The following is a 19882-nucleotide window of genomic DNA, read 5'->3' on the forward strand; positions in this document are numbered from 1 at the left end:
GTCTCATTCACTGCTTTTTTCATCCATCTCTCCTGTGAAAGGAACAACATTTGAGGGCCCCTGCTGACTGCAGGTGTGATGATGTGCGAGGGGGAGATTGGTGTTACGTGCTCCTGAGAGCTCCTGGGAAATAACTAATTTTTCTGACATAAAGGGCCTTGCAGCAGCTTTTCTGAGGAACAGAACCCCACAAAACCAGTAAGATACAAGCTGTGCCCTGAATAAGCTTCAGTCCCTGAATGGTCTTAAGGAGCAATCTCAAGTAGAACATATTGCAATTTTGTTCTGCAGAAGGAATGAGGTTCTGAATTTCACCCGTTGTGATGTGCAGAGCGGATCAGATGAGGCTATGCTGTCTGAAATGTGTTCTCATACTCCAGGATATTAATTGAGAGAATGTATCATCGAGGCTTCAGACAATTACCTTTATGAGATGTGCCTTGGAACTGATGGAGTCTTAAAAAATACATAATTGTTTTGCCTGGTTTTGGTCCCAGTAGTTACATAAAAATAAGTTTAATTTTCCTGCAGTAAACAACTTGCTCTTCTCCCAGTTGTGCTAACATCACAAAAAAGAAAAGGAAAAACAAAACAAAAACCAACACAAAACCAGCAGAAAGTAAAAGTTTAGCTTATATTCTGACCTCTTGTGCAGCTTCTTAATCCTTTGGCCAAGAAGTCAAAATCCTTATGAATGCTAAGTGAACCCACATTTGGTGGAAAGCCTCATACATCCAAGGAAATTACTAGGAGTTAAAATAAAGTATGATTACCACCTTCTTCAACATAAGAAAATCTGGATGAAAATCAGATGAAACTCTGGTAGAAAGAGGCACTAAAATTACTTGCAGTAGGGATGGTTTTATTTATCTCCTAGTTTATACATTTTTCTCTCAACCAAAAAAAAAACCCAAATAGATGTATAGTTAAACTTATAATTAATGTCTTGTTGTCTGTCATAAAATGGGTTTTGTGTCTTTGTTGTTCCAGCTGAGTCTGAAGAGATGAACAACTGCTTGAGTATCACAAAGTTACTTCTCTGGAGAAATTTTTCCCCAGAATTTACTCACAGGGACAGTAATAAATGTTTCCTGCTCAAAAAAATGTCCAATTAATCTCCAAGTGATACAGATATGATCCTTTTCCTGCTGAGACAAAGGAAGTATTTGATGAACTGGATGTAAGAGCAGGGCCAACCTACTTTAGTCTCAAATGTCAAATCTTTATTCTAAAAACTTCCCAGAGGATTACTTTTAAGTCTCATTATTAAAATGATCATCTTGATGTGACTACAGGGGCAAAATGAAGCATTCATACTTGTTCAAGTGAGCTGAATTTGAATTGTAGCAATATTTTGTTTCACGATATTTCCTAAGACTAGCATGTAATGAAGTAATTTTATTACTTTAAAAATGTTTACAATATTTTCTCTTCAAAAGGAAACAAGATTCATAAAAGTCTGACTTTTATAGTTCTATTGGTTTCATCACAATGGTGCCACTTGTGATCTTAATTCATTGCTCAGCTCTTAAAAACACAACGTGACCACATCTTCGTGCCTGCAGTTATAGTCTTTCTGAGGAAATCAGGATTTGAGACTTTTTACCAAGGACAAGCTGTATCAGGCTTTTTTTTTTTTTTTTTTTTTTTTTTTTTTTTTTTTTTTTTTTTTTTTTTCCTAACTGAGATGGAGTTTATTAAGAGGACAGGAAACCTGGTAGAGCACATATTTCTAGTATCCCTGGGCTTGAGAGATTTAAAAATAGATGCTGTGGTGAGATTCACTGGCCCAAGTGTATGCTCTAGTATGATGACACAGATTGTCTTAATGGCACAGCATGATGCACTCTGAGTGATCTTAGCAAACCTATCTTTATCAAATGGTTGGGAAGAAAATGCTTTTTGTGTTAAAGGAAAATTTTGAGAGGGGTAATTTTGAAGGCATTTAAACCCATACTTATTAGGTGTTACTTCCTGAGACTCAAAAATTTTCAATAGGCTTCTGGGTCACCTGTGGGATTAGTAATGTTCAGCGCTACTGCCACACACTAACTGTTCATGGTAGGTGCTTGAGAAGGGTCTGGCTTTGATGCATTCCTTTGGTATTGGCAGAATGTGGGTAAGTAGTGTTAGTGTGGATCTGCTTTTTGTTCTCTTTCTCTCTTTTCTTTCTCTTCCTGGAAAAGTTACTTCAACTGAATATGAACATTTGCATCAACTCTACCTACTCACAGCGTAAGGGCAAACTTCAAGCAATATGCCTTCAAAAAGGTGTATGTATTTTTGGATCAAAACAAAACAACTGCAGGAGTCATCATAACATATTGTATGTAAAAGGTTCTAGGAAAAAAAGAATATGAGAGGTTTGTATTTAACTCTATATGAAATAAAAGAGCAAGAAACCTGACCTCAGAGACTACATACAGTCAAAAACGGTTCAAAAATTTACTTAATTGTCTTTAAAGTCATGAGGTTCATGATTTTATGCTATTATTCCAGCCATGTAGGGGGAAAAAAGGAAGTGACATGTCTAGGACAAGGGTCCTGCTCCTGCTCTAAGGCAGTTCCAGACTGTACTAATGTATTTTCTGGCAAGGACTTATAAATGCAAATAGTATAGGCATAATTTAGCTTTCAGCAGGCTAAAAGGTTAAATTCCGGAACCCAACAGTATTTATGAAAGCCATCTTTCTGGAGACTGTGATGTTTAATACTGTTTGTCTTGTATGCTGCAGAGGGATATTGGGACTACTGTGAAAATCTATTGATATATATGCTTTTTTCCAAAAGTGCAATAATAGCTGACAGGCTCCTATGGATAGTGGATAGCAGAAGGTTTTTTTAATTTGTTATTACTTTTGCACAGCAGAACTGGATCCTAACTCAGCATGATTGGAAGTGAGCACTTTACTTCCTGACTATGCTCTTCTCCTTGGTTCTTACACACCTGCAGATCAATGGGTTATTTTTCCCCTTTTCCCAGGTGTTCGTATTTCAGAGAAGGAAACATTTGGTCATGAGAGCTTCCAGGAACAGGACAACCAGCTGCTGTGGTTTTGCTGTCCCACTGACCTGCCTGGGACGGAGCTGCCCCCAGAAGCATTCAGTGCTGCCTGCTGGGGCTGCAGCCGCTCTGGGCCCTTGGCAGCCGTGGCCAGCTCCCCAGACTCTGCTGCCACGGCCCTGTGGGCAACCACAGGGGCCCCAACCCCTTCACCACAGCCTCACTGAATACACTGCCAGCCCAGGCAGACCTCCTCTCAGCCCTGGCCACTGCCCTGGCTGGCTCAGGGCTGACCTGGACATGCCAGGGCATCTGGTTCTTCTCCACTCAAAGAGAAGGGGCAAAGGTGAGTTGTTTTAACCTTTGACATTTGCAAAAAGTCAACTTTGTAAATGATATTTTGTAGAACTAGAAAAAACAATTTATGTTATGTGAGTCTTCCCAAGAATTTAAACATTCATCATACACAAAGACCATCTGTCTGAAAGCCTTTTTTTTTTTTTTTAATTAATAGAGAGGAATTACTCTACCATTACAATCCATTCTTCTAACTCCAATGGATACATGGCTCTGCAGCTGCTGTTTCCTGATTGCATTTAGTAGATGCTATCAAAACAAAAGTCCTATCTTCCCATTTATTTAGATTTTTTAGTTACAGAAGGGGTAGACTTTAGCTAACCAAAGGACTTGGTTGTATGTGCTACTTGAAAATCCATTTTAATGTGCTTTGTTTTCTAGGAAGTGTGCATTATCTATATCTGTACCTGCACATCTACCTGTCTACATACAAGAATGATAAAATGTCATTGGATATTGTGATGAGATAACATTTTCCCAGCACTTATTGGAAACAACAGCACACTGCCAGTCACTGCTGGGTGTGAAGCTACAGGAGCATTCACTGCAGCTCAGACCAGGTGAGGCCTAGTAAAGCAGCAAGGGGGAAATATCCTTGTGTTTGGAATTTTTTTTTAATGTTCAAGACTGGGAAAATATTAAATGGATGGTTCAGTTGTTTCTTATCCCTTTCACAGAAGTCACTCCTTTGGGAGTTGTCTAATGCCTGGTTTCACTTGCTGCTGCTCCTGTCTGCTTCGTAGGTATTCCTTGCTGCTAGGGGATCCAGCTACACTGGCTGCTGAAGTAAAGTAGAAGGTAGAAAAGTTGTTTTATTTTTATTTAACATTTCAGAGGAAAGACAGGGATATTTTGGAAATCTCCAAATAGAATGCTAACGATTGCTTTATAAATAAAAAGAAAACACACATTCTCCCACTATTGCTTTGGAAAAAATGACAGATTTATATGGCACAGGACTAAAGAAGTTCGATAGCTGTCTTGATTTAATTCTCTATTGCCAAATTACAATTTGTTGTGCTTGATCAGTGTAAAGAGCAGGGAGCACAATTATTGACTTAATCCAGGCAAATAGATATAAATCTAAAATCTTCAGTGTACAGACTAATCTTTGTGCAACTCAGAAACTAGGCCTTGTTACAGTCCTAGCATGATTCTGTTTGCCATACAGAGTGAGTATAATTTGCTCTGGAAAGAATAATTACTGAATAAACATTTAATTTATATATAAATAAAAATTGGCAATGTAGGAGTTATAGTTAAAATTCTGAAAGAATGGAAGGAATAGAAAATAATTTTTTTCAATTTATTGTTATCTTCTTTCCTACTTGCTGTTTAAGTCAGAAGGAATATTTCAAACTGAAACAATGTGACTGCTTTCTTTTCCTTTTATACTATTTGGCTATATCACATGTAAATAAAATTAAATATTACTATGATGCAAAAATTTGTGAACAGAAAGAGGGCAAAAGTTGCAGTAACTTCTTTAGGATGACATAATTTTGTTGACTGTAGATTTAATTTTTTCCTATATTTTTAAAGTATTTAAAAAATTTAAAAAGCTATTTTAATAATCTATTGTTCCAGCAGTATCTATTCTGTACCATTTGTACTCTATTAAGTGACATATTATAGGGTTTTAGAAGATAATAATCTGCAAAATGCAATAGTCAATGCCCAGGAAAAAACTATTAAACTATATCACTACTGAAAACAAAGAACAATGAGTTAACGGGAACTAGAGGTTAGAAAAATTCTTTAAGGAGCGAAGCTATTACCTACTGGCATGTAATAAACTCCTTAGCAGATAATGGCTTGGGGAGGAAAGGTCTCAGAGTTATAACACTGTGATAAAAAATAAGCTGATGATTCTTCAAAACAGAAGAACTGCTTTCACTTTAAAGACTGTCTGGAAAAGACATATCTGGAGGGAAAAAATTGCACAATGACTGTTTCCAACCACCCATTTATAAAAATAATAACTTTGTTTCTCAGTCTGTAGAAGAAATATACAAAAGCCTATTGGATAAAAAATCTTAGTGGAGAAAAGAAAATAATCACCAGCTATAATTGATGAAAGGTGTTACAGTTTAAAACTCAAAGCAAAGGCTTTGTATATTTACTGAATCCTGAGGGCAGAGATGGATTATTAAATTAATCTGGGGCAGGTAAGTATATATAAATATACACTTTGCATTGGTGCTGTGAAATATAATATGACTTAAGGAAGATACCTGTGATTCAAATTTGGAAGCAAATATATTAGTCTGGTTAAAAAGAGACAAGGGGAGAGAGGAAATGCAGAAAACGTGTGTGTGTGTATGTGTGTATTTGTGTGTTTGCACACATGGAATGACAGAATGGGTATGGGTCAGGTTGGCAGGGACCACAGTGGGTCACATCTGATCCAACCTCCCTGCTCAAGATGGGTCATCCCAGAGCACAAGGCACAGGATTGCATCCAGACCATTCTTGAGTATCTCTAGTGAGGGAGACTCCACACCCTCTCTGGGCAACCTGTTCCAGGGTGTGCTCACCCACACAGTAAAGTTCTTCTTCATGTTCAGGTAGAACTTTCTGTGCATCAGTTTCTGCCCATTGCTCCTCTGCTATTGTTCTGCACCACCAAGCGCCTGGAAACATCCCTGCAGCACCCTCCTTTTAGGCACTGACAGACATTGATGAGTTCCTATCTCAGTTGTCTCTTTTTGAGTCTGAACAGGCCCAGCTCCCTCAGCCTGTCATTGTAACAAAGATGCTCCAGTCTGGTCATCAATTTTGGTGTGCTCCACTGGATTCATTCCACAAGCTCCATCTCTCTTTTGTCCTGAGGAGCCCAGAATTGGACACAGCACTCCAGATGTGCCCTCACCAGAGCTGAGCAGAAAGGCAGCTGGAATGTTCTTCCCAATGCGCCCCAGGACACTGCTGGCCTCTTGGCTGCAAGGGCCCTGCTGGCTCATGGACAGCTGGGTGTCCACCAGGACCCCCAGGTCCTTCTCAGCAGAGCTGCTTTCAGCAGGTCACCTGCAGCCTGTCCTGGGGCAAGGACAGGTTATTCCTCCCCAGGGGCAGGACCCTGTGTTTGCCTTTGTTGAATTTAAAAGTAATCCACTCTGCCCCTCCCCGTCCATCTGCCAAGGCACACATGCACATGTTTATTTGAAAGCTGTTATAACTTTGCAAAGCAAGTCGGTCAGTTATAATGAAGTGAAGTGAGTTTTTACATTTTGGTAAAGGAAGAGAAAAATTCCTGATGTCTTTCCATTTTCTTTTTCTTTCCATTATCATTTGCTTAGATAATGAAGGCTTACTCTGATCAGAAATGTGTTGTGGGTTCAGGGGTGTCATCACTGTGAGAATAAAGACATAACTATAGATAAATTCAGGCTGGATGAAAATGACATAAAATGACAAGCCAGAGTGAAAATTGTCTGAGGAAATCAGAGATAGGTTATATTGGATAAGTACAGTGGGATGGAAACAATCAAGGCAAGAACAATGATCCTCAAACCCATTTCAGGGAATAAGCAGCAAAGCATCTTGCAAAGATATTGCAAACCATGAGTCAAAGAACTAAGGAAAAATATTTTCCTAATAACATCCAGAGAGATTTAATTATATTAGAAAACAGTCAAAGCTGACACTGAAATAATCTCAACAATAATTATTTAGTAAATTATATGTATTTTATTGTAGTTTTATGACAGTTAATACTGACATGTCTAAGCAGTCTGTCTCACATTTATTACTCATTATATATTCTGTATAATTCCAAAGTACAGGTTGCCAACAATTTGGGTAATGAAAATGGTGTTCTGGTTTTGTACACTGAGCATGATTTCCTACATGTAACAGATAAAAGAATATTATAACATATGCATATATTTCTGCCCAATGCAAGAAATACATGCAGCCATAGAACTCTCCATCCACAAAAAAATGCTACTAATCACAACCAACTCACACTAACTAAACTAAACTAATTGAGCTTTTACAGCTATACACACCACTAGGCTTGAAAGCCATACTTGTTTGTTTTACTTTATCTTGGGGCACATAAAATCATGATATTTGGCAGCACGGAATAAGGGACATTAAATCAGCTTTTATGCTGTTGTTAAGAAACCCATAGAGAATGGGATTCAAGCAGCAGGACATCATACCCAACAAATGGCATATGCAATATACTAATTTAAAGTGCCTGTTGGAAATGAGAGTGGCATTAAAATCTGTGACAATGTGGAAAAGGTGAAGAGGCATCCAACTGAAGCCAAAAACTAGTATTAGCACTGTCAGTCTGCAAAAAACCCTCCTCGATCTTGTCTTAATTCTGATGATGGACTGGGATACTGTAATCATGTTCTGGACCTCTGTGTTTTCTTCTGGTTTCATTTCAAAACAGATAGGGATCCCAGGGATGAATTTACTGGAGGAAAAGAGCTGGCTTTTTTCTGTGTCAGAGGTTTCTGGGAGATCTCTGGAATGAGTATCCTGATGATGCCTTGAAATAGCTGGCATCACACTTGAAGTCTTTCTACTGTATCTTCTGTGGTGCCTTCTGCCAAAGGCACAGCTCCACCTGGAATATCTGGAGGGTTGAACCTGTGTGCCAGCACTCTTAGAGGGATGAAGAGTTAGGTTTATCATCTCCTTTTCTTCAAACTTGTTTTCCTTGTTTGACAGCCTAGCACCTATGCTCCTGCAGACGCTGGTGTGGCTGGCGGTCAGGCACGCCAGCGGCAGGATGTACTGCATGAACAGCAAGGCTATGGTGAAGGCGATCCTGTAGGAATCAGAGGGCCAGGACTCGATGCACAGCAGCCTGTTCTCCAGTCCCTCTAAATTCAGAGTTTTGCTGAGGTCCACGGTTTTATGGAAAACTGGCAGAGGGGAGCAAATTGTGAAGCCAAAGGCCCAAACGATCACTATTAAGAAATAGCCTTGCTTTGCTGTGAGATTGTTGGAGAGGGGATACTTTATCATACGGTACCTGACTGCAGCAATAGATATTAACATCAAAGTTGAAACTAGGACTGAGGCACACTGGAGGAAGGGCATTACATGGCACATGACAGTGCCAAACATCCATTGGTCAAGCAGGACGGATGTCAGCGTGAAAGGTGAACAAAACAGCACAACCAAGATGTCAGAAAAGGCCAAGTTTCCAATGAGAATGTTTATTACTGTCTTCTGCTTGCATTTTAGTAGGGCCATTAGTATAAGTAGATTTCCCACAAAGCCAGCCAGACTTATAAGTGTGTACAGCCCAATGAGAAAGTACTGCATGTCATCAACACTACTCTTATAGTCTTCCCAGGCAGAAAAATTCTTTGTTGCAGCAGAGGTGTTCTTGGTATGTGTGCTGTTGGTACGGTCTTTGAATTCTAAATCCATTTTACAGTCCTGCTTAGAACAAGAAAGTCATTAATTAGCATCTGAAGAAATTATGATATTGCTGTTAATCAGAATGTAAAAATACATAAATTTACCTTTTAGCTCAATGCAAATAAATTACTATTGATGTTACTCTACTGTGAGGCAGATAACTTCAGGTCAATATGAATTAGCTAAGTAGGTTTTATCATTTGGTGTTCAGCACTCCTAGGACTCCTACCTAGATGCTCATGTGGGAGAATGGCAATTTACAGGTCTGCATTATGATGCTGCCTTTTAACTGTGTTATGCTGCAGAACATATTGTCAGGCTTTCCATGAGGGAACAGTTAGCTACAAAAGCAATACACCTCGAGTTGGTGAGATTACTCATGTGAATAACAGCCCATTGATATGAGTAAGGAAAAGACAGTCACCATCTGGGTACATGGCTAATCATTATATCATTGCAAATTATAAAGAAGGCACCTGAAAATGCATATGCTAACAACTGCAGTAGTGTTTCTTACCTTGCCAGTAGACAACTAACAAAAAACAGGTGAGAGCTTTCAAAAAGCATCAGGAAATCCACTGTCAGTAATCCAAGATGGAATTCCTGATGTGTGTATAGAAATCATCTTCTACTGAGTGCTGAATATAGTTTAACTGTGCTCAAGCAGAAAGGAAAACTAAAAAACATCTAAAGTAATTGGATGTAATATAGAGAGGACAGTGTTAACTGGAGGCAAATTCCACACAGCCATTTGAAAATTCAGTGAACTGCTACTTATTCAGCACAGAATCATCTAGTGTTAAACCTAGCTCAGCACAAAGTTATTCTGCCTACTAAATCTTCATATATTAGTCTTCATTTTAGAACAAACAGAAAGACATGAGAATTCAGCTCAAACCTCCATTTATCTTAAACACTTGCATGTACTAGAATTTCAAAGTCAAAATTCCCCAGAGTGCCAACATCCTGTACAAAACTGCTTAGTGTTTAGAAAACTTACATAAGAGAAAACAAAAAAGATCTACAAACCCAAAGCATATGTCAATACAGCAGAAGGCTATATCTGTCACCTAAAAAGGCAGGGCTCTTTGAGACTGTAGCAATCCTCAGTGAGCTGTACCATGCTAACATTTTCAAAGTGCAATAATATTATTTGGCTCCCTCCACAGATGCAGATGTGCTCCTTCCTTCACATCATGTGTGTTCCTATGGTTATGGTTTGAGCCAAAGGGAAGCTCAAACCATAAAACAACCTGAGAATGTTCGCTCACTGTATTGTGATGTGAAGGTCCTCCAAGTAAGAGTAGAAATATACATATGAAAATTCCTTGCAGGTAAAATGTTGGGAAGAGGTGAAAGGAAGTCAGCCTTCCCAATTTGCCTCGACATTAAAGTGCTTTTTAACAGCTAAAACTGAATTAGGAACTGAATACATGAAATTAGATAACTGAAATATTACAATTGTGTGTATATGAGCAGAGAGGCATTAATGCATATTATTTCTGTTCAGTTTCTTCTAGTCTTTAATGAAATGGTGGAAAACCATATAACAGACAAGTAGTGGTATCTGAGTCTACATTTGCCTCTAGACCAACTTGAAAGGAGCAGACTAGAGATTTGGTAAGTGATCTAATCTCTCTGTTTCTACATTGATACAATCAGAAGTTTTCATTTTGATTTCTCTTTATACAACTCTGAGCTCAAGAAGTAAATAGTTTTTTATTTAATTTTTCTGAGCTAATTTCTGAGTTGCTAGTAAGCAACTGAAAATGGTATGTGCACCACAGTGACTTTCCAAATCTGCTGAAATTTCTACTACATAACTTTTTCTGCCCTGGATAAGGTAAAATAATGCTATGAATAAGACCAAGGAACAAAATTTTATGTAGTGTGATGTTGTAACATGTTTAATAAATTAATGTTTACTAAATTCTTCTTGAAGGTTTAAGTGAAAGATTGTTGCCAGTTTCTGTGGATTTTAACACCTCCACATAAAGCTCTTGCAGTGTGGATTTAGCAGAGGGGTTCATTGTGTTTTTAATTCAAATTGTGTCTTTAAAAACAAAAAGAAAACATGCTGGTTTTCTGAAGCAGACATATTTTGTTGGGATGCATCAGTACTGAGGCAGGAGTGCCTCTGAAGTCCAGCATGGGCTTACCAGCTCTTTTCCTTCTGTGCTATGGCTGCCCTCTAACTCAGGTGACAGACAAACTCTTCCCTACCACATGTCCTCATTTCCATGAGGAAGGAGCACTGGAAGAAGTCACAACATGATCTCTTCAAACCCTGGCTGGACACCTAGGGCACCAAAAATGTCTGTGGAGCATAGAAAACCCTTATACACCATCTTCCTGTAGTCACAGTTTCAGAGTGACAGCAAGACAGAAAGGGAAGGAATAACAGTATAATCTACTGGTTTCAACAGGCAACTGCTGTGCTGACGCAGGTTCCCTTTGCAAAATGCACAAAGAGAATTTTAATTTTAGATGTGTAAAAAGAAATCAGGCTTTCCCCCTAATTTCAAAATATGCTAAGTAGATCTCTTGCTCTCTGGGGTTTTTCTCCTGCTCAAAAAGAAACCAGTTGTTGTCAGTCTGAGTGCCAGCAGCAGTAAAGATGCAAACAGAAGTTTTCCTCCCATATCATTGATCTCTAGTCCCCAAACTCATCTTAGCATGCCACTGATTTCACAGGGCTGTGTGCACTTATTGGCATTTATCTTCCTGCTTTGTTTTAACAGCTGTTCCTGTTTTCAGAGATTGGCTCACCCTCCCTTATGTTGGTTGGTCAATCCCAGTGCAGCACGTGGCTGTAACTTTCAGGGAAATGGAAATTCCTGGAAATCCCATTGTGGAAAACAGAATTAAGTAATAGAGCCCCTTTTCAAAATCTTCACCTCATATTTGAAGTGTATTTCTAAACTAAATGCGCGATAGCGCCAGGGTGGCTTGCGCCTGTTTTCATAGCTGAGATTTACTTAATCTGAAGGTACCTGCTGGAGGTTTTCTAGCTGTCAGCTCCAAACGTTGGATCCCTTTCACCTCCTGCATCTACCAGTCAAGCAAACGAGGTCCCCATTCTGTAATGCTGGTCTGGACATGGCACATTCCTGACTGTGCCCAGCTACACATGTGGGAGCTCTGTGTGGCCTTGCCCCAGTCTCCTGTAGTTTCACTGGAATGCTTGAGGCTGGAGGCTAGGCTGCTCAAGGCATTAGAGACTGCAGTTTTGTGGCAGGATCCAAGGTAGATTCGAATATTTACTGTAAGAGTCAAATGATTGCAGTTAGCATTTAGCTGAGTTAGAGGCACCAGAAAACCTGTGCTAATTTAACATGCTTAACATCTTATACTTAACATCATTTTTTCACTTAAAGCTGTTGCTTAAATTACAAATTCCCTAAATCATAATTTAGGAAAGTTAATAGGCTGGATATTTCTATTTCTCCATATATTTAAAGGGAAATTTTCAAGAGCACAAAAGTTGGCAGGCAACCATCATCCTCTAAAGGCAATTGTTTTCTCCGGAAATGTTCCTTCAATTAGATGAGATACTTATATTAAGGTTTATTCAGGGATAAGAGCTTATATCCCGCAATATTAATACCTATTAAGTTATCTCTGACTGGCTGGTCCTTGTACAGTCCAGTCAGTTTAATCCTTGCAACAGGGCAATTAACCTTTATAGCCGTGAACAATTTACAGTCTTGGATGACCTTTCTCTATGTTAAAAGAAGAAAAAAAACAACCAAAAAACCCACAAAAAAAATCTCAAAAACAAAACCCCCCTAAACCCCATGATGAAAACATACAGGGAGGAAGCACATTGTGTAAATTTGTAAGTACAACCTTTCTGCCCTCATAAGACTGGAGAAATATCAAGACTGCACAGAGTAAGTCAGTGAAGGTTTTTAAGCATCCACACAGATGTAAATAGTTAATATGAGTAGCTGTTACTGCACGACCAGCAAGGCTTTAGGAAAGCACTGAGCTGTGTTGTTACAACCTAAGAAATAATACCTTACATCAATACCGACTGAGATAACATCCGAGACAAAATCTGAAACCACTCAAGTGTTGCATTCGTTACACGAGCTAAGGATAAAAAGCTGCTGATTGTCATGTTCTTGTTCCTAATGTGCAACAGCAAAAACTAGTGTAAAAATCTGGAAGAATTCAACAGATTGAAATTACTTCAGAAGTCAAAAAAAAGCCCGATTTTTGTACACATTAATGGTCTGCCTATTTCTCTGAATCACCAAAAGAACTACAACGTTATCCCAGAAAATAAGAATACAACTTCCCAAATTATGCTGAACCCAACTAATAAGATTGTATGTCCAGCTCCAAGGAAATGCTATGAAACATAATGGGCTGTTCGCTGGCCAGAACAGAAAACTTGAAACGCCTGGCTACATTTTTTTTTCCAGGGAGCACAGCAACTCCTGGCTCGCAAAAACACCAAACCACCCCAAAACGGGAACGACTGATATTTGTACCCTTCCATACCTCCCTTGGGAACCACTCTGCGCCGCTCCGCGTCCGAAACCGCGCTCCCATTCTCAGCCCGAGCCCCGGGCGCCCCGCGGCCTCCGCGACACCGCCACCCGCAGCAGGGCTGGTGGCTCCCTCATCCCATCCCATCCCCGCAACACCGCCACCCGCGGCAGGGCTGGTGGCTCCCTCATCCCATCCCCGCGACACCGCCACCCGCAGCAGGGCTGGTGGCTCCCTCATCCCATCCCATCCCATCCCATCCCATCCCCGCGACACCGCCACCCGCAGCAGGGCTGGTGGCTCCCTCATCCCATCCCATCCCCGCGACACCGCCACCCGCGGCAGGGCTGCTGCGCTCCCTCATCCCATCCCATCCCATCCCATCCCATCCCATCCCATCCCATCCCCGCGACACCGCCACCCGCGGCGGGGCTGGTGGCTCCCTCATCCCCGCGCACTTGGTGCCAGGGCGGGGCCCCGCGCAAACTTGCGCGGCCGCCCCGCGAGGGGAGGGGAGCTGAGCCGCGCCGAGCTGAGCAGAACCGACCTGAGCCGAGCCGAGCCGAGCTCCGCGTTACCTGCGCGCGTGTCCCGCTGCGGGCGCTCCGCGGTGAGGAGGGGCAGCGGGGGCGGCGCGGGCAGGGCGAGGCGGCGGCTCCGGTCCGCGCTCAGGGCTCCGGTCCGAGTCACGGCTGCGGTCTGCGCTCACGGCTGCGGTCCACGCTCACGGCTCCAGTTTGCGCTCACGGCTCCGATCCGCGCTTACGGCTCCGGTAGGAGCTCACGGTTCCGGCCCGGGCGGGCGGAGCGCGGCTGCGAGGAAGCGGAGGGAGGCGCGCAGCCCCCAGGGCTGGTGGCATCTTACGGGGGTGCTGCGGCGGCGCCGGGGCTCGCCCGCGGCCGAGGGCCGGGCCCCGGGGCTGGGGGCGCCGCCGACGGTGCCGCGCCCGCCGCCCGCTCGGCAGAGCTGGGGCTGGGGCTGGGGCTGCAGCGGGGGGGCACTTCGGGAGGCCGCTCCAGGCAGCCCTGGAGCCCGGTACTTCAGCGCCGCGCGGTGTGACAATCAGAGTTTCCATGGAAATACAACGAGACGGTAAATACACCTCGGGCTTGCCGGTGCTGAGGGGATGCTCTCAGTGCCTCACCTGGCGCTCAGGGCACGGCGTTTTGCCAAGGTGAAACGCGCCGCGAGTCTCGGGACACATCGAGGCGCGAACACAGACAGGCAATCACAGAACGCTGGGCAGAGCTCCCTTCGCTTCGGCTGGAGCAGAGCTCCGGAGGTTTTTATCCCTCCTGCTCAAATACCCTTTAATTTTTATTTTAGAACAGGTGGAAGGCAATGGTTTTCCCCCAAACAGTTTTCCTCGCTGAGCTGAGTTCGGTTCTTACAGAGCAAAATATCTGAAGGGTGGTTTTAATTTTATCTGAACAATCAGTGAGAAAGCAGGGCATTTTCTTATGTGAGCAATATTTTAAAGCCTAAAAACTGTTGTGTATGTCAGTACAAAGCATGAAAAGACAAACTCTGCTACTCTCAGCAGCTGTTATCTTCTAGCACAAGAAGAATCATTGATCATAGTCCTATTACAGAGCTACAGCAGAACTCAGTGACATGTGGGTCCCTGGGAGCACAAGTGGCACAATCTGACACAGAAATGTAATGACTTTCCCATTTGCTGAGGTGCTACTTTGACAGTTGATATTAACACAGCACTGCAGAAAAGCTGTCCCTATAATTAGCCTGTGAAAGACTGTACCACACAAAGACAAAACAACTGGATCAATCATATTGTAAAATAACCTTTGAAAAGTCCAGGTAGGTTCCTTATTTAACTTGGGTATTGTGAAAATACTCATTGAGCCATCCAGGAACAAATCATCTTCATCTTCAGCAGATGAGCTCAGGATGGTAAAGAAGATTTCATCCTATCTTCTTTTGAAGATTTCATCCCATCTTCTTTTGCCTGCTTCTGCATAATTCACCACCCACTGCTGGTGAATCACTGCATGTGCAAGTGGAGCACAGGGAGCTGCCAGGTGGAAGTGACGTGCCAATCCATCTCATGGTATTAACACAACTCTCCTGTTAGTCACAACGGAGAACAGCATTAATCCTTTTTAGATCTGAGTAGCTGTTCTTAGCATTTTTGACCATCTTCCCACCTAACACTGATGGCTTTGAAGCCTTTCACGCAAATTTTTGACCTATAGATAGAAACCCACTATGGCTCTAACACATGATGGGCATAATGAACATTTTCCCTACTTCTCTTGTTCCAGGAGAGCTTCCCACATTGCTGGCCCCACTGCTTGAAGTGGAAGGTCTCTTCTGGAAAAAGTGTAGTTTTAAAGATACTACATCTTTCTATGGAAACTGCTGGCTACAGCAGACTGGTAGTGTGTTTTACAAGTAGTCTAAATTTGCTGGCAGACCCCAGTGGGAAATTAAGGTTTCTTACATTGCACAAGTGTGATTTATGTGGGATGCCATTGTACCTTCATAAAGGTACAAACAACCTACCATCATGTTAAGCCATTTCTAAGGCCACCTAGTACAGTTTCTAAAGGAGCCTCCAGAAAATATGTGCTTCTTAGCAGGAGTAGTCAGTAAGACAAGTAATCCTTCCTCAAAGCAATTCTCTCTAAGAGTAAAATATTCTGCTTTTTTTGTTGTTGTTGATTGTCTTATTTTAAAAGGGTTCATCAGCCAGTAATGTATTGGCAGGTGTGAGATTATTTGTTTTATTCTCCACAGACCTGTAAATAACACCACATTTTCCTCAACTGTGTCTGTACATTTCATCCCTGATACTTGCACACATCAGAGACAACTGCTATTCAGACCACTATAATTTTTTCCTTTCCACTGTTTGTGTACCTCTGTCTTGCCAGTAACACTACTGAATAATGAAATCAATAATCTAGAGATTGAAAAGGCATGGCCATTAGAGATACCAAATGTCAGGAGTGACAGCAGATCACAGCACAGGTTCCCTAGAGACCAGCTACCATATGATTGTTGACACCACAAAGGAGTCCTCGAGGAAGTGGTGATGGTGATGATGAAAGGTACCTCCTCTGGGGGAGCTGGGGAAAAATGGTGTATCAGAGAGAGAAGGCTGGGATTCCTCAGTCAGAAGCATACAACAGAAAAGACAAGAGAAAACTCTGTGTCTATATGAATTCAAATTAGTTTTGTCATGTTTCTTACTGCAGTCCCAAATGTATCTTTCTTTTGGGAGAATCATTCCAATATCCTAGAAAATTTTGCCTCTAAAGGCAAACTGTGGAAGATATGAAGACTCAAATCCCTAATGGAAATCCATGAGAACTGATAAATGCCACAAAACCAAAGGTCTAAAGCACCTAATATCCAGTTCCTCAGCACGCAGTCAATCATCAAAGTCAGAGTTTGTCATGAGACAAAGTCTAGTGTTATTGTAAAGTCTGCTACCAATCCATGGGCAAAACAGTTTAAGTGGTAGGACATAGCTGCTACAGAATTTGAGAGATTTTGTGAGATACATATAAAGCATTTGTGTTGGCTAAAATTCTTCACCCAACCACTTCATGCCCAGAAAAATTCTAATAAAACACTATGAAAAATACCACCAATGTCTGGCTTCTGTATGGTCCATCCCATCCACAGATTCTTAGCTTGCATAAAGCAGCAAGCCTTGGACTTCTGAGAAGGTGGCAGTGGTTGAGATGTCTGTGCAATGAAAGGCAGCACACCTGAGGGCTAGCTAATAAAATACTTCCAAGACTGAGCCTGTAATTAATAAGTTTTGCTTCCTAACGTGCCATCTCATTTTTTGGCTGGTGTTATACACATTGACCTGTCTGAATGTTCATGTGTGGGGCCTATTTCTGCTTCATCTGATGCCAGATGAGAGCTTTTGTATGAGTGTATAGGAGTTTGAATTCTAAATAGACAGTGGGGTGCCCATAGCAAAAAACATGACTTAGTGTTTTAGCCAGGTGGACATAATTTAGTTTATAGCTCAAGCAGCCTTTAAGGAATACTTCATGTTATCAGGATAGATATTCATTAGTCAGCTTGGCTGTATTGTTGAAAATTGAACTGTAGCAGCAAGAATGACAGCAGAGATGAACCACATAATCATTCAAGCAGCTTTTTTGGGTTTGTGACATTAGCAGTCAAATGAAGTATTGTTATGTTTGGTGTCAGATGCAGTTATGTCAGAATAAACATGTTCTTAGCCAAAGAGACAATTTGCTGCAATTCAAATTACACTCAACAGCAAAAGGCCTATTTAGTCTACTGATGACAGACTTTTGCCCCAAGGACCATGAGCTCCCTTATCTTTGAACAGAGTAGTGTGAAATGCAATTATTTCAATGGCACTGATGTTCATTATTAAAATATAAAACCAATAAAAAATAAAGTTTAAAAACCCCTTCAGAGAGTGTTTCCATTTATTTCCGTAGTGGTGACTTCAGTTTGTTTTATACAGAACAGAAGAGACAAATGACCCTCCTGGTGTTCTTTCACTTACTGGATTTTAAATTTTAGGGAGGGATTGCATTGCCTGAACACACGAAGATACATTACAATAAAAACAACAGCCTCATTTTATGAAATGTTTTCTGAGTTTTGCAGTGAGAAAAAATTTTAATGGATTTAAATCTTAGTCTATTTTTTCTATATGTTTTTTAAAACACATCTCATTCCCTTCTCAGTGGTTTTGCTTCAAAGCATTTCTGTATTCTTTTACTCAAGCTGTTCTATTTCCTTAATTGAAATCCTTGTGTTCTGTTTATTGTACTTACTCTCTTTTTGCAATGTCATGCCTTCACACAAACAAACACATGCATACAAACAAAGTCATCCAATCCAGAGTGCCTTTGATGTGCTGAAAAATGTATTCCCTGGAAGAGGATAATCTTTACACAATGGTTATCTTGCTACTCCAGTGTTCTCATGTCCTGACAGTCTTCATCAATAAAATAAGAGTTATGAGGAATTATTTGACATCTTTGTGAGCTTGGGGCTCCAGATGGAGACCATCAGCTTGGTGTTGAGACTGGAGATGCACAGGATAGCCAGGCTCTGCTAATGCCAGATTTTCCTACAGAGCATATCCGATGCACAAAATGTATTTTATACAGCTATAATGGAAAGTTATGAATGAAAAGAAATGAAAATAATCAGCATTTGTTTATTAATTTAGAATGATTATTTTTTAGTGTTCACATGTATTAGTGCTCACATGTATGTAAAATGCTTCAGAGAAGACTGATATAGCTCTGACTGATTTAGTCATCTGAGGTGGACACACAACAGCATGGTGAGGCAGAAAGCTTTTAGCAAGGCTGGGCTTATAGCATGTGTGTACATATAAATACATATAAAAATATGTGCGTGTATGTGTGTATTTATGTACATACACTTATATGTAGAACATGTCAGGGACCAAGGCAGTGCTTTCCATTGCTCTACCCACTGTTCAATGCCTCACCTTGCATCTGTCTGCAGTGTGAGTAATCCCATGGATATTTGTAGTTATCACTGTGAGTTCAGGACACTGAGTGACATGTAGGCTCTATTTTTGATCTTTTATAGGTAATTATTATATTTTTATGGTATAACAGGGGCATTTTGAGGTTTGCTTTGCCCATGTTTATGCAATGTTTGAAATTCCTGTATGTATTAACCATTAAAAAGTGAAGTATTATGTATCACTTAATTTGCTGCTGAAATGGAGATCCTCATGACTAATGACAAAATGGAGGAGAAAGAAGATCATATGTATCTGAAAATTCAGACATTTCTGAAAAATTGACATTTTGTAAATGAATAACTCTGCTGTACATCATTTAAATCTAAACCTAGAATAGGAAGGTGAGAAACAGGCAAAATTCACAACTCCCTACATCCCTGACTTCCCAGGCTCAACATCACTCTTGTCTCCCACCTGCTCTACATTCCCACCCCTCTGAGTGGCACAGGGGGACAGGGAATGAGAGTTCTGGTCAGTTCATCACCCTTTTTCTCTGATGCTCCTCCCTCCTCATGGTGTTCCCCTGCTCCAGCACAGGTCCTTCCCATGGGTTTCAGTCCTTCAGGAACAGACTGTTCTCTGTGGACCACAGCATGGGTATCTGCTCCTGCCATGGTCTTGCATGAGCTGCCAGGGAGCAGCTTTTGTCACCGTGGTTCCCACCACAGGCTGTGGGGGGAGGAATCTCTGCTCTGGCCAGCTGTGGGTGCATTTTGGAGTCAGATGAAAATGGTTCTGGTCAATGCGAGTGTACTCTTCTTACAAAAGCCACCCCTGCAGCTCCCCAGTTTGCCACGTAAACTCAGGTCTCTTATTCTGAACTGATGAGTACAACAATTTTGTATCACAGAATGCTTACTTGAATTTTTAAATAGTCGTCTTGACCATATGGGTAAGAACATTACAAGGAAGTAGTGGGAACATTCTGGCATTAAAAAAAAAAAAACCCAAAAAAAAAACCAACAAAGATTTTACTCTGCCTAGCAATACATCTATTGCCCTTAAAAATATCTTTATAGGACAATGTGGATATCATTCCACATCCAAAGCAATGTGAAGTCTCAGCTGTACATGTCCAAGAGTGTCACTGCTTCAGACAGAAATGTGC

General features: G+C 41.2%; 1 protein-coding gene across 6 annotated transcripts; it reads right to left on the reverse strand.

Annotated features, from left to right (window-relative positions):
• Positions 1-6933: 6933 nt before the first annotated feature.
• On the reverse strand, positions 6934-13906 carry NPY5R (neuropeptide Y receptor Y5). 6 transcript variants are annotated; one of them, XM_054295945.1, is made up of 4 exons: positions 13825-13906; positions 11743-12012; positions 10909-11003; positions 6934-8767 (listed from the first exon to the last, which is right to left on the reverse strand). In XM_054295945.1, the coding sequence occupies exon 4, from the start codon at positions 8756-8758 to the stop codon at positions 7427-7429; it is 1332 nt and encodes a 443-aa protein (XP_054151920.1). In that variant the 5' UTR covers positions 8759-8767; positions 10909-11003; positions 11743-12012; positions 13825-13906; the 3' UTR covers positions 6934-7426. The 6 variants fall into 6 exon arrangements, with proteins under 6 accessions (XP_054151920.1, XP_054151915.1, XP_054151918.1 ...); XM_054295940.1 differs by having other exon boundaries at positions 10909-11066; XM_054295943.1 differs by having other exon boundaries at positions 6934-8770; positions 10909-11066.
• Between the last annotated feature and the right edge of the window lie 5976 nt (positions 13907-19882).

The sequence above is a fragment of the Melozone crissalis genome, unplaced genomic scaffold, assembly GCF_028551555.1.
Source record: "Melozone crissalis strain CALT ecotype California unplaced genomic scaffold, PUWL_Pcris_2 ptg000006l_1, whole genome shotgun sequence".
Lineage (NCBI taxonomy): Eukaryota > Metazoa > Chordata > Aves > Passeriformes > Passerellidae > Melozone > Melozone crissalis.

Excerpts from the sequence above, each read along its gene's own strand:
- NPY5R (XM_054295944.1), bottom strand. The coding sequence starts at position 8,758 with ATGGATTTAGAATTCAAAGACCGTACCAACAGCACACATACCAAGAAC.